Source organism: Odontomachus brunneus, unplaced genomic scaffold, assembly GCF_010583005.1.
Source record: "Odontomachus brunneus isolate Ranch 3 - 2012 unplaced genomic scaffold, Obru_v1 Obru_scaffold_101, whole genome shotgun sequence".
In the NCBI taxonomy this organism is placed as follows: Eukaryota; Metazoa; Arthropoda; class Insecta; order Hymenoptera; family Formicidae; genus Odontomachus; species Odontomachus brunneus.
The window spans coordinates 172131-187740 of record NW_022639551.1 but is presented as its reverse complement, the minus strand read 5'-3'; the positions used below and the strand labels follow the sequence as shown (position 1 = coordinate 187740).

The following is a 15610-nucleotide window of genomic DNA, read 5'->3' as shown; positions in this document are numbered from 1 at the left end:
ACTGATGCAGCTCGAGTGGGAAGTTCTCCCGCACCCAGCGTATTCACCAGACTTAGCTCCTTCGGACTATTACTTGTTCCGGTCGATGCAGCACGGCTTGGTGGATACACACTTCAGAAATTACGAGGACGTGCGAAAATGGATCGACGAATGGATTGCATCAAAAGACCAATCGTTCTATCGTCGCGGAATCTACGTGTTGCCCGAAAGATGGGAAAAACGTATAGCTAGCGAGGGAAAATACTTCGATTAATGTATTTTTTGCTTTAGATGTCGAAATAAATGAGTTTTTTAAACAAAAAAATCGCAGGAACTAAGTTTACCACCTAATAGATCGTAAAAGGTAATGGTTTTTGTTCGAAGGTGTAACCTTGCGCCACACAAATCATCCGAGGAGTCACGCGAGAACGCGTTCCATCCCTACGAGGATGTCGCGGCGGGCTGTCTTCCGCGTGTCGATATCCTTTTAATTCCGCGCTATTACACGCGGGCAGACTCGGCAGATTCTCGCGAGCGGCGCGTAATATAGTCGCCGTAATTATACAGATCGATATTCTACGCGCGAGCGCGCAATTTCGCGTCGCCCGATAAAATTGTCGGCCGACGAGGATTTATTGGCCGCGCGGCCGGCCGGCCGACGTGGCCCTTTATCGATACGATATTGCGGATGATCGAGAGGGTGGCAACTGTTGCAATTAAATGCTTAATTGGACCGACATACTGGAGCTCCGGTGATTGCTCGTACCGGAACACCTGCTACGTTTGCCGGCTGATTTAATGCCATGGAAGAATCAGCGCCGAGTTTTACAACGCTCTTAATGCGTCCGTCTTTTTTCACCGCTGCTAAAAATATTCATGTCGTTCGGCACGGCCGTGATCGGCGCGCAGCTCGATTTTTTGCATAATTGTCACTTCACTCGCGCATTATTAATTAACCGTCGGCTCGGCGGCCTCCCGATACGGATTACCGGTGTTGCGATTAAGTTTCATAACCGACATCGAGGAGGACTCGGTCGTTCAACCTAATTTCGTCATATTTTTCTCGAACATATGTATATTACGTCGTTCTGTGTCGCTCTGTCCGATCTAATATCTTTAAAGATTTATCGCATTTGTGCCTGTTCTCCGCGATGTGTTAATTCTCTCGATCTCGATGCGATTGCTTACTTTGACGATTACCGCAAGCAGCTGTCATCGCGCAGGAATTATATACTTTGACGGCTTTTGAATGACAAGGAAGGGGATTAAATATTATGTATAGTGTGCACAGTTAAAATTACTATATGGAAGATGTTAAGTTAATGAATGTGTGACATAATGACTTGACGGTCGGAGTTTTAGAAGCTGCTGAGAATATATAAGCGATCGCAACAGTCCTCAAAGCGTTATGTTGGTGCGTGTGTGGAAGAAATTAATGCGATTTATTTGGGGGGGGAGGGAGGGTTGTGGGTTCTCGCATGTACACTGAGGGAAAGAAATGGTTAATCTCATAATAAATTGCAGTCATTCTCGACATTGGCCATACAAAAGCAGCAAATTACTTGCTACTAAAATGGATTACTGCATAGAAGTTTGCAAAATATTTTTATTTTTGACACGTTAATTTTTAAAACAGATTACATAGTGTTAAACGAAGATAAGTTACTTGCAAATATATATTTTATATGATTGACGAAGAAAAACTTGTGTTCTTATTATCCAAAAATGTTTATTCAAAAATTCTTTTTAATCAAAAATAATTTTCTTTAGTGGAAAGCACAAAAAAATATTGGGTTGGGAGTATGATGTTTTTAAATATGTATTATGTCTCAGATTCCTTTATCCAATTAAACCTAATATTAAATTAAACTTAATATTCAAATTAACAATTATTGTTTTATGTTTAAGCAACAATATATAATTTTCTTAGAAGAGAATTTGAAAATCTTGAATTTCAATATTGTCACAATTTTATTTATATATAAGTTTCATATAAGAAATATAATATGATTATTTTGATGATAATGATATCTTCTTATGACATTTGAAAACATCATATTCTCAATCCAATATTTTGTACTTTCCGTTAATGAAAATTATTTTTTAATTATAACAACACATTTTTTCGATGAATTGTGTCTTTCTTTCTATGCGACTACAATTATTTCGCTATACAATTTTATTTACAAATACCTTTTCACTTTTCTGTGTAGGGTCTTGCACGTAAGTATTCATGAGCGCTTTTTCATGGGGATTTTACCTGTACTGATTTGAAACTAGTAGAAACTAGTAGAAACTTCTCTTTATTGAACCCCCAGAATTAAAAATATTTGGGGATCCATCCGATTTCTCCTCAAGAAGTTTTTTTTTTTAATTACTTTATGGCATGTTTTGATTTTAGATTCGAAAAGAAGACAAAAACATAAAATAAATAAACATAAGAAACAAGGTTTATTCTTCTTTTAGAAATTTTTTCGAATCTCTGATTTGTAGATGATGAAATCTCTTTAAGACTTGCGACAGGATTCGTGAAATTTAGTGTGCCTAATTAATAAATATAAATAATCAGCAAAACTAAAGATAAAAGCCTTCTCATTTCTTGAGTAAGCATCCGCGTTATCTATACGCGATATCTTGATCTTTTCTCTCGACACTTCGCCGAAGAATCCGTGATCTTCATGCCATGATTTTTCCCACGCGATTCGTCGCTCATTCGAAACGCTGAAGTTTGTCGGGCGTTTTTCCTTAAATCGCTGTTAAGACGACCGCGAGTACGGTGCAGTGTAATAAGGTGAGATGAAGTGAAGTACCGTTGAGATGGGACGAAGACTGAGCGTTATGACGGCTGCATGTGGAGGATCTGGATCCGGACGTCGCGGGATTATCAACGCGCATTGGTGAGCGCACAATCGGGACGCTTGCGAAGCGTCATATTACGTGCGTATGCAATACGTAGACGTAGATCGCATCGACGGCCTGACGAAAGTCGCCTCACGAAGAGTGACAGTGCGAAATAGCTGAAAAAGCTTTCGGAGGATTGATGGCGCGCACGGTAGCGCGCTTTTGTTGCGTCTAAAAGTCACAAGGCATCGACACATGGTCTACACATAGGTCCTTCACAGGGGAATAATAGAGATAATAGAGTGCAGTCTCTCTTTTCTCCCTCTTCCTTTTTCTTTCTCTTTCTTCCTCTGCCCTATCCTTCCGACGCGATTCCACGGCGAAAATGAAGCGCTGAAAGGAAGAGAAAACCGCAGCTTTGTTCGGGCCGCGCCGAAGCGTCTAATTATTGCGTCGTTTCCACATCGGGATCCGTAGCCCCACGTAGTGAGCCGGCGCGCGGAGGTAATCTCGTTGCGTGCAATCGCGTGTCGTGTTCGCGGAACGTGAAAACGTGCGAAGGGACCTTAATTAACTCGATTAAGACGTTAAGCGTCCGTTCTGTTGTAACGCGATTCTCCGCCGTGCTTCTTTCGCCCCGTTCGATACGCCGATCCGGCGCACGACTCGAACAAAAGAAGTTGCGAAGGTAGTTTGTTTGTACCTGTTTGCGCCGCCGGCCGTTCCGTTGGAACCTTACTGCGGCAGAAAATATTTTACAAATTCCTGGAGCACCGTTTTCTTTTATCCTAACGCAACTCTCTTCGAGGACGATGTCCAGAAAGTCCCGAGACCATGATACCTCCGAAAATCCGTCAAAGGAACAACTGCTCTTTTCGGAAACGTCCGTCAAAACGACCGATGGCATTCAAAGGAGGAATTACGAGCTTGTGAAAACGATACTCTCTGAAATCCCGTTGATTATTTGTAGATATCACTAACAAATGGGAAACTCTCTCGCTTTGATAAACGTCCCATTATTGTAATCCCATTACAGGTACAAATTGGCAGAATATATTACTTCGGGTGCCATCAGTATTTCGAAAGAAATATCAGTCTTTAAAAAACGAAGCTTTTTCTTCTATGAAGTTCGACAAAATACTATAGCCAAATCAAGTGCTGCAGTTTTAGTTTTTAAAGAAAATATTGCATATCGAACGTAGAGAGCTTGGAAAAAGTTTGACGATTTTAGTATTTTGCATGATATTAAAACGTATTTTAAACGATATCAAGTAAGTGAAACAGATGCAGAAAAATGAAAAGGCAGAAAATGGGAAATATTCATTACAAATTTTATTTTTCCTGACCGATAGCTGAATTTTCGTGATTGAATATCAGAGAGAGCTTCTCGTAATTATTGATTTTAAATAAATAAAGATATTGCATATAAGTTGGTCAGTCGAATATTCAAATTCCGACGCTCAGCGTCTTTTTATTCAGATAGACTTTCATGGTTATCACGACGTGAAATAATCGACAATGAAAACAATTTTATTTCATAACTTTCAATTTTTTTAATTACATTTATATACAGCAAATATATTGTACTGAATTAATTATCAAATTTACATCATATAATGTAATTATTTCATCATATTGATGGAACAACAGATTAATTAAAAGTTGTAATCTCAGATCTTTGCATTAAATTTTACGTAACGTAAGATAAAAATATCAATTTCCAAGCATGTATCTAATTCTGGACGTTTTTATTGTTTTACTCTTTAAATACGAATGTTTAAACTTACAACGTACAATATATGTACAAATATTCTCAATGTTAAAAGTTTAAATTTTCATATTTAAAGACCAAAACAATAAAAATGTTAGGTACGTGTCTTTTATCTTATTATTACTTAGATGAAATTTTGATATTTATGTTTATTTTTTTTCTACATGATAAATGAGTGTAATTATGCAATAATAATCTAATCTACATAAAGTACATTCCGAAAAAAATTATGTTGAAAATTTGATTTGTGCTATAAAAAGTATAGAATTGAAGTTCATCGCAATCATTCAAGAAGTTAATAGTCAGTTTCTTCATCTTTAAGAATGTTTACTGACAAGTTTAACTCTTTAAAAAATAGATAAAAAGGACGCGATTAGTAGAAAATAAGAACTGCTTTTTAATTAATTTTAAGCGCTTATTTTGTGTAAACAGATGTATGTGGATTACCGATTGGTAACAAAAACTCAAAAATCATAATTTTATGAGTTAGATCATTCTTGCATAACTTTGGTTAAATATGAATGTCATACGAAGCATTCAAAAGGAATGCAACCTTTAAAGGAATGCTAAAATAGATGACGAACTCAAAAAATATCGATAACGCAGAGACGACTGTCACTCACACAATCACGCTATCCTTTTTGTAATTCCTGTACATACAGGACTTACGTAAACGTATGTGCTCTTTTTATCATATTATACAGCAGAAAACCTAACCACGCAAATGCAGAAATCTTTCCGCAAATTTTTTCGATATTTTTAAGCTTCTGAATTTATACGAAGATACAATAATGTTCTTCAAAATTTTTCTGTTTGGAGCATCCACATTTTCGGTATGTATAAGCTACGAAACTTTTAGGTAAATATTACACCAGCTGATAGCTGGAGATTTTATATTAAATTTTTCTTTGTTTCGTTATATATTGAGCAATGCTTTTATCTATTTTTGCACGTATTTTCATTGCGTAAAAGCATTTGTAATTCTGTACAATCAATACGATATAAATATCGCAAAAGAATTCAATATACTGTCGGTAGAGTTTTCAGCATCCCCTTAAAAAAAAATCGACTAAGTTGCTGCCAAATTCACGTTTGGAAAGGCGTAGGCGGAAATATTCCGTTAGAGGAATTTTTTGTTTCTTGGGTACAAGATGAAAAACTTTGTTATAAGAACAAGGGTTCGTGTGGGAGATTTCTACTCAAGCCCGATTGCTTTCAATTGTCTCAATCATGCTTCAGTGCAGCTGAATTTTCAGACGAATGTCTTCAGTCACAGAGATTTATTTCTCGTCGGCGAATTTTTCCTCTGATCCCCATTCAGTTATCCGTATTGAGATTTTTCTCTCCTGTCTACCGGGACGGCTTCACATCGACGTTCGACACGAATTTCGAGGCGTCCCACGCTCTCCTCCGTCGATTCTCTCGCCTTCTGAAGGTTTCCCGCTAACGCTTCTTCACCTTGCTCGCACCTTGTTACGGCACGTATTGTTACGCCGCGTGGTGGTTATCGTAAATCACCATTTATGCAAATTCCAATGAAGTCGCGGCTAGTTAGTCGATAGCAGTTTTTATCAGCCGCTGTTGCGCAAGCCACGACCGCGAGTCGGTCCGTGTCGCTGTACTTTATATTCCTGTACGTGCAAATTATAGGTGAGCACGCATAAATTAATGTCTTTCCGCTTGCGTGGAGTCGCCGGTCGGGACGTCGCGCGCCGGCAGTGAGCTAATTATTAACGAAGTTTGATCGAAATTCCGCGAGCCGATATTATGGCCTGTCACTCGCTGAAGAATGATGTCTAATCGGATAGGGAATTCTAATCCTTAATCTCAGGCGACCGCGTGTGCGCCAAGAGAGCTCGTTACGCGCACAGACGCCACATACCTTCGCGATATAAACAATCGCGTTCCCACTGTACTGTGATCGCGTCTGTTTAAATATTTCCCTCGGGTATACGTAAATACACTTATAAAATTTATGACGATCACTGGCCATTACACGGGAGAAAAGTCTCAGTTCATATAACTGAGTAGAGAGATCTGACCAAAATTCGCTGATGAGAAATGATATCTCTTGCCGCGACCAAAAATGTTCGTCTGAATATTCAATCGCTTTAAAACTCGGATAACTGAAAACGTTTGATTGGATAGAAACTTCCTATAACTATTTTCTGGTTCCTATAATCGAGTTTTTTTCTGGCAAAATTGAGTTATACTAATGAAGTTGTGTTCTCCGCGTACAATAATAAAAAAAAAATTCGTTAACTGATTTTCTGTTATCTGGGTTGGGAACTCAGTTGTAGGGACAGAAAAGATTCCTCTCTAGGAAGTTTTTATTCAGTCCATAAGTTTTTAGTTATCTCAGACGAGGTTCAAAGCAGCCGAATGCTCAGACGTATATTTTCCGTCGCGATAACAGAAAGATATGTCGTTTCTCGTCACTGACTTTTCATCTGGTGCTGATTCAGTTACTGAGATATTTTCCATGACAAAGGACGATTTCCGACGATAATTTCACGAACCTTTTCCGAGAGTATTCTTCGAATTTCTTGGTGTGGAATCTCACTGAAAACGAGTGACAGTATTTTTACTCGGGGCGAGAGTAGAGATAGTGCCACTCGAAATGCAGAAGTAAATACTTCACTCAAGCTTAAAGTGGATTCTGATTCTATATGAGCGCATGTTGCGATATATGGACTAGGCTGAATATGTTCCAGTGACGATAAAGTACATCAGATATTTGATTTTCACAGATTTGAAAACTCTTTGTGAGTGAACAGTTGTTTGGACTCGAGTGATTCGACTTTTGTTTCACTTTTCTTTTTAAGTGGAATTTAACTCGGAATTAATTTTTTATTCATAGAAATGAATGTTCCAATCGATTAGAGCGGATTTGTTCTAATGGAACACATCCGAGATTTGCTCTACAATTTAGAGTGAAAACATTTATTTGACTATTTAGAGGGAGAATTCTCACTCTATGTGAATGAGAAGTCGTTCAAGTTCAAATGATTCGGCTGTCTCTTTACGTTTTAACTTGGGATGAGTCTCATCCATAGGACTGAATGTTTCAATCGATTAGAGCGGATTTATACCGACGGTGAAGCACATCAGCAGCATTTAAAAAAATGGTGGAAATTATCTAGATACGAGAAATTAACAAAGATAAATGACTAGTAAACATTGCGATATCGTATATATTTTTTATTTAATCAATATAAATGATAGAGATAGAATTTATATTGAACTACTTGTAAAATTTAGGAAGAAAGTCTTTCTCTGTGGCACCCATCTAGATTAATAATTGGTAACAAGAGCTAAATTTGCCTGCAGATATTGCTGGAATGCTGTTACTGTGAAGTCTACGTGCTAACGCAGAACATTCTCCAGCAGAAACAGGCGATAAATTTTAACGGTAACATTTAGAACCAGCAAAACGTTTTTTGCGTAAGAGGTCCGCTTTTCGAGTGAAATATTCACTCTACGGTTCAAGGGCCATATTCTTGAAAAATATCGCACACGATATTTCGATGAAAACGTAACATGAACCATAGCTTTTCATAAAAATATTATATATTGCGATACTTTTCAAGAATAAGAACATAGAGTGGAGAATTCACTCCATACGGTTGAAAAATCAGCTGATTTCAAGTGGATTTCGGTCGGTCATTCTATATTTCGAGTGAAATTACACACCAAACAGTTTAGGGAGCACCTTTGCGATTCTCCCTCGAATCTTCTTCATAGTCTTATAGAGCGCTCCTATTATACACCGCGACGGCTTTCGACAGGACTGCTTGAGGCATTCGCGCTCTGAGGTGCGTGTCACGTTCGCATTATTCTAAAGGGACGTCTACATTGGAAGTAAGCAGCAAGAAGTAGGAAGTAAGAATAAGAAATTGACCAATCAGTTGATTATTCTTCTCACATTCGACTATGGTTGGTCAATTTCTTACTCTTACTTCCAATGTAGACGTCCCTTAAGTGAATGAGAAATGAAAACTCACGGGTGAGGTGGCGGTGCGTGGAAGGCCGCGGCTGCTGCTGCGTGATGCTCCCAGGCGGCCGCCGCCGCGGCCACCGAGTGCGTCGGGTGCGGCGGCGGTGGTGGCCCATGATGCGGGTGGAACGTCGGCGGGGGTGGTGCATGGGGGTGCGGATGGAAGGCCGCGTAGAAGGCCGAGTGCGGGTGGTGCGGCGGTGGCGGCGGCGGCAACAACGAGAATGCCTCCTGATGATAAGCGACCTCCTTCTCCGGCATCTTGCCGGCGGCCGCCGTCGCTGCGGCTGCTGCTGCTGTCGCTGCTGCGGTCGCTGCTGCTAAGGCCAAGTGCTGCGCCAGGAAGCTGCCACCCTGTTGCTCCAGGATCAAGGCAGACCGATGGTCGTTCGGGCACCGTGCTCGCGACACCGACGATGAGACCGACGGCCGATGGCAACCGCAGACATAGTCCGTGCTCGAAGAGGCCGTCCACTTGTTCGGCACGGAGGGCGACGGCCCTGTGCTGAAGACGTTGCCGCGACTGCTTCTCGCTGCTTCTCGAGCGAGCTGCTTCTCGAGATAGACCGACGTTGGCTCGTGGGACGTACCCTCCAAGCCCTCCACGTCTACATCCTCGTTATCGGAACACGAGTGCGGTTGGAGACGAACGTGGCTGCCGTCGGCGGGCCCGTCGGCGTCTCCGCGAGAACCAATTCTGTTGGTTCCTGGACGTTAGTTCCCTAGCGTGGCGCGAGAATGTTTTAAATCACTGATGATCAGTTCAGGTATGTCCGCTCTCGGGGTCTCTTACTGCCTGGGAATTCCTTGCGTTTCAGGTCCTCGTTTGCTTCACTCTTCGGAGCGCGCGTCACCGACGGATCCCAACGCGATCCACGGCAACCTGGTCTCGCTACTTACACGAGCTCCTTTCACTGACCGCCGAATACGGTGACTCACTGTTAATCCACGCGGGCCAAGCTCGATTGGTCACTGATATCCCGACGGCAAGTTGCGCGTCGCGAACTCACGACACGTATTATCGCCACGCGAACGACCCCGTCGTCGTCGTCGTTGCCGGCGCCGTCGTGCTCCGTCAGATCTAGCGGATAAGGCCGCGTTGTCGAGCGATCACCATCCTCGCGATTAATTCGCCACGACGTCCACCGTCCACGCGAGCCGAGACCACGTCGTGTCCAGTGTCCCCGCGATCGCATTCCTGACCACCGTCCTACGCGAACGGGTGCGTTCGAGCACCGTGTTGTCGTCGTCGTCGACGATCACTAGCCGCCGTTCGGCGGGATAACACGCCCGCGACACTTGTTTCTATCCCCAGGGAATTCGACACGTCCCGACATTAGGTTGCGCACTCCAAGTGTCCCCGTGGACGTAGACCCGAGTTCCTTCCACCCCCGCAACGTGCCGTGTCTCGCTCCGAGGGCACGGGGGCTGCCGAAAGCGAGAAAGAGAGAAAGAAAGAGAAAGAGAGGAGAAGGCTGTCCGCTCTTCGGAAAGACACGAGACTCGGAACGTGTATCCGGACCCTGTCACGGTGCTTGTGCTTTGGCGGGTATGGCGGTACTGACTCCTCCACCACCACCATCACCATCGCCACCACCACCACCAGCACCACCACCTCCGCTGCTGCTGCAAGCATCAGGAGAGAGCATGGTCGAGAAGGAGAGAGGTCGGGCGTGCGGCGGTGGCTGCTGCGGTTGTGTGTTCTCGGGTGGGCGTGCGACAGAGAGGCCGAGGACGCCGAAGAAGACGCGAGGAGGAAAATTCGACGTGAGACCGAGGAAGATGGCATGAACGCCTCCGGTGTGGATCGTGGCAAGAGAGAAAGAAAGAAAAGGAGAAAGAGAGGAAGAGAAATCTCCACGGGGAAGAGGTAGTAGACGCCGAGGGACGATGCGGGAGAGAAAGAGAGGCGGTTCGATCGGCTATGGTGGGAAGGATCGCAAGAAGAGAGGGAACATGCGGCTGTGACGAAGGTCGAAGAGAGACCTGGCCGCGGGAACGACGGTTGAACGAGGAGAGAGAACGCGTGTCAGCTCGACAACTCAACTAGCACCAGCCGTCCCTGACTCCCACCCTCGGCCCTTTCGGATCTTTCGTCTCGTTCCCGCGAAGGGAAGCGCGTGGGTGTATCGGGGAGAGACGAGTCTCTCTCCTTCTGCCTCTCTTGTTCTCCTTCTCCCTTTTTTCCTTCGACCACGCTTCGAGATGAACGTGGATAACCGAAGTCGTCGCGTGAAGATCATAGTTGACGCGGTCGTAGCTGCGTTTGATTTCGAGGGATCGGTACATCGCGACAGTTTGGTAAAGAGATTGCAATCGATCGAAGATGATGCAATGAGGCAATGATAATTTTATTTTCTCCGTCGAGTTGTCATGCGGTTGAATGTTTTATTATTGACAAGACAATTATGCCCTCCCAGATTCAGTTTTTCAGTAATGGTTTAAAAATAGATTTACATTTAAACTTTGTTCAAACACCAGTGTGTTAATCGACTACAATTTTGGTTGACTAAAATATCGGCAAATCAATGATCAAAATTAATCATTATATTGTAATTATAGATAACACAAATATACAAGGGCCCTTTTTGATGAAATAAGTCATTTCTTATGTTTTTCTGTTCGTTGAATTCAAATCCGGCCGCAGAATTTACCTATCACGTCAAGATTTTGAGATATCTTAACATCAAAACGAGAAAAGGCATTTTTTAAGATTTTTAAGTTGAAATAACAATGAAACGAAGCGAGATATGTTATTTCTACCAACAGGACTGTATTCAGTATGAAAAAATCTATCGGAAATCATATATTTTCCTGGAGAGGAAAGATATTTTTTATCCACAGAAAGAAATAACTTGACTTATGATCACGTTTTTGGCAGATGTAAATACATATTTTTTTTCTTCAGAAAAAATACATGGTTTTCGATAGATTTTTTCATGCTGAAAATATATCTTGCTTTATTTCATCGTTATCTTAACTCAAAAAATCAACTTAAAGGTTAGAAGAACAAACGAATGTATAATCTTCACACCCACTTAAATTTGCTTGCAGATATTGTTAGAATGTTATTACTGTAAATTCTATGTACAGTTCTGTTATAAATTCAGTTATAAATACAGGCAGTTTTCTAGTAGATACAAAAAACAGCGATACATTTTAACTGTGACATTCAGAATTCTATCTCAACCAGTAAAGCATTTTTTTGAGTGCACTGAAGTGGATTCTGACTTCGTATGAAAGAATGTTTTACTCGATTAGAGTAAATATGTTCCTATGACGATGGAGCACATCGGATTCACTATATCCAATTTCGAGTGAAAATATTTACTCGGAAATTCAGAATAGGGAATTCATTTCTTATAAGTAGAAAATCACTCGAATTCGAGTGACTTGATAGTCATTCTATTCTTCGAGTAGAATTACACTTCAAGAAACTTAGGGAATATATGAACCACTCATAAGGGACGCAACCCTTATAAATCGATTAGTGAAATTGTTGGCAAATTAACATATGTTTCTCTCTCTCTATCTGGGGATACAATTAAGATGAAATACTCAAAAGACGAAGCGACAGCTAAATGCTGCTATTAAACTCTGTTCTTAAACGGAACACTTGACAGAAAACACGGCGAGAACCGAGGTACCAGCGATTCGTGAACGACGCGCATGTGTCTGGCGTAACTTTCCGGAGTTCCAGCTTCCGGCGACGCTACCGTGAATTTTCGCCATATGTCAGGTTTTCGGTGGTTTCCCTTCTTTTGCCTCAGCTTTAGAAGAGCCGCTAATTTCTCCAGGTCGCAAGTTAACCGAGGAAAAATCTGGAACACACTCGAAGAGTGCAGCCGAAGACACGACCTCTTCCCTCATCCGCCCACTGTCAGTACGTCGTGCCTTTACTCGCGTTCTGCCTCTACTCCGGTTTCGTGTTGCCGTGCAGCACGTGTGAGACAACCGGTGATCTCATGCGAGGGTGCGACTCGCGTTTCGTCGGCTCTCGTGGCGATCTATTTCTCTCGCGCAATTAACGAGCGTCCATTTCGAGAAACCGTTTACTAACTCTCACTATCCCGACTGTCTTTATCGCTAGAATTTTTCATGCACGCTCATAAATGGCGACGCGAAAACTTTCACAGATCAAGTGCATCCTCTCTCCTTTTCACCTCTCAATCTCGGTATATTTATTATCCCGATATATTCTATTTATTGTATACACATAGACTGATGCCATTTTCATATCATGATGAATTTCATGCCTTATTTGGGCATCTTGGATAGTAAGAAAAAAAACAGGAAGACCTTCTTTTCTAACCCCCTCCGTATGAGGCAAAAAAATACTTCATTGCGGCAGTAGAGTCGCATGAATAGCAATTTTTGTTAAGGTTTCACTTTTGAATAAAAGTAGCAAGAGTTACTTTCAACTGTTACAAGTATCGGAAGCGTATAGGCCGCATTGCCCAACAATATTACGAGGCCGAGGATGTGCAACGCCAAGAAAAACGCCCTTGAGAGGTCGCGCGGGGAAAGAATTCGACGTCGAAGTCAATGGTCAGCAACAGCAAAGACTTGTATTTAGGTAGAAAAGGCAAGCTATATAGACCAAGGATAACTGACTAAAAGTAAGGACTGATTGTTTTATTATTTTTCAAGTTATTCAAAGTTGAAACTTTAAATACGTTTCTTTCAAAACAGTGTTTTCAAAGTGAGACACAGTATCTAAAAAAATATTTGATAAATTTGACTCAAGTTTTAACATTTTTTAAACATTTTACTTTATTCTTCATATAGGATATGTTTGATATGTTTAGCTTTTTTATATATGACCTGAAATTTTTGGCAAAAATTGTGTTTTTTTTTAAAACAACTGTCACTTTCTTAGAAATACACAAATTGAAAATCTAATAGGTGAAAGACAATTGATTGAAATTTTCTCTTTGAGATGATTACGTCATTTTTTACTTTCAGACCATCTTGTAAAGTGTTTCAACGTTCACCACAAAGTGTGTTCGAAAAAACAAGATCCGCGCCGACAGCTGTTGCGACCATTATTGTTACCAAATCCGCGTATCAAGTTTTTCACAAATACTATAAAGTACATAGAATACAATAAAAAACCTTGTTTCAATATCTTTATTAGTTCTTTTTTTGTCAATTCTCCAAAAACAGCTATTATTCGTCTATCCAGCCTGCTTTACCTTAAAGGGCTGGATACTAAATAATGCAGCTTTCGCACAGTATTTCTATTTGGTTGTATAAAATCCTAAATGCTTAGACAGAATGAAAATTAATGTATAGTGGAGTATTCTACCTTATATCAAAAACAAAAAAATTTTGTAAACAAAAAATTTGGTAAATAAAATATTTTGTAAATTAAAAAAAATTATATAATATAGGATACTCTCCGCCATATTTTGTACTTGCATTCTATATAATCATTTGCAATTTTGTATAATCAAGTAGAAAAACAGTGCAAAATAGAAAATTGGAACATGTCGGTATTCTCTTAACTCGAATAATTTATTGGTTCTCTGATGCGACGCAAATAAACAATTGTTAACCTGCATTTAAGATGCTTGAATATTGTAGGACTCCAATAACTCTCCCTTCCACTTTAGATTAAGGTACCTTGGCTCATTGTATTTACACATTTTTGTATCATGACTATTGGTTTTGAGAAGAATCACAATTCAGCCACATAAAATGCATTTATAGTATACAAAGTGGATACATATAATCATTATTACTGTTGCATTTAATGTGAGTGATTTTTCTTAAAATGAACAGTTATGATACAAAAAGATATATGTAGATATGTAGAGCAGGCATTATTGGAGTCCTTTGATATCTATGACTTGTGGCAGAACAAAGTCAGGTTTGTCGCATCAAGTGGAAAAGAATGCGCTGGATGCGTCGCTGCAGCAAAACAATAATTACGATCACTGGCGAATCGCAAACATGCGAACGGCGTCATCACAGAGCGCCAGATACGCATCGGCCTTGAGTGAGATTCCGCGACGACGAACGCCTCGATAATCACCGGTGGAAGAGGGATGAAGTGCATAGAGTCATTAACTAGCCGTTGACTCGTTGCGGTTGTCCTCTTCAACCTGCTGGTCGTTTGTCCCTCACACCCCACCCACCCTCCTCGCCACCTTCCTCCCAGCCCACCGACACGTCTGTGTAATTCTCTGCCGAGTGAGCGAGCGAGGACCGTCCTCATCAGCCGCGAACCGCGTTACGTTCGCGTCTGCCGACAAACACCCGTGACTACTCATTATTTTGTTGATTTTGCAGACCCGGTCGTCGCTTCCCCACCTGCGAAACAGGCGAGATTCCGTTCCGCGGGACCTAATTATCGTCAAACGACCGGCCAATCAGCCGGCACGAAACAACGACGTACGACGGGCTTTTAGGTATCGACTCGAGCTTGTTCGTTCTTGCGAATCGGCGCCGCCCTAATCGTCCAGCTCTCCGCGATCAACGTGGATGATGGCTCGCCGCTACTACGACGGGAATATTAACATGCGCGTCGTGGCGGGCGCTGTGGTATCTGAATGATTTTCCACGATGCTCCGTGTCGTGCTGCCGCGTCGTTAGCGGGGTACACAACCCCTGCCGCACGATTCGACAACCGAATGTCTTGCCGAAAGAGCCAGCTTGCGGAAGCGATGCTTAAGTGTTTGTCATTCGAAACGTTAACCCGTTGTTCGCGGTTGCAAACGATTACAAGTAGTATGAAATCGGGGAGCGATCGAGCCGTTAAGACGCGTTCGCCACGAATGTATAGTTTGGGATATAGCGCGACAGGCGTGACTTCCTGTCTCCTCCCCTGATCGTGTCCAATCGATGCGTTTTGTTGACTTTTTGAATCGTCGTAGTCGACCGCCGACCCGGCTATTTAGATGCGGCGGGGAGAACGGACAAGAAATAGAATTGTCAAGCCGGGAGATCGCTTTGTACGGCCGGGCTGAGTGAATGGAGCGCGCGATCGTTAAAATCGACAGAGTGCCGATATGCGAGCG

General features: G+C 41.9%; 1 protein-coding gene and 1 long non-coding RNA gene across 2 annotated transcripts in view; one reads left to right on the top strand and one right to left on the bottom strand.

The window, feature by feature from the left end:
• Positions 1-10134, bottom strand: part of LOC116848835 (transcriptional activator cubitus interruptus) — a 187262-nt gene extending 177128 nt beyond the window's left edge. Inside the window, exon 1 of the mRNA XM_032825354.1 lies at positions 8596-10134. Coding sequence (XP_032681245.1) covers positions 8596-8849 — 254 coding nt within the window. The 5' untranslated portion in view covers positions 8850-10134. The remainder of the gene's footprint in view (positions 1-8595) is intronic.
• LOC116848836 overlaps positions 1-13653 on the top strand; it is an 18673-nt gene extending 5020 nt beyond the window's left edge. Inside the window, exons 2-3 of the long non-coding RNA XR_004379024.1 lie at positions 13020-13207; positions 13554-13653. This is a non-coding gene — a long non-coding RNA (uncharacterized LOC116848836). The remainder of the gene's footprint in view (positions 1-13019; positions 13208-13553) is intronic.
• Positions 13654-15610: the final 1957 nt, after the last annotated feature.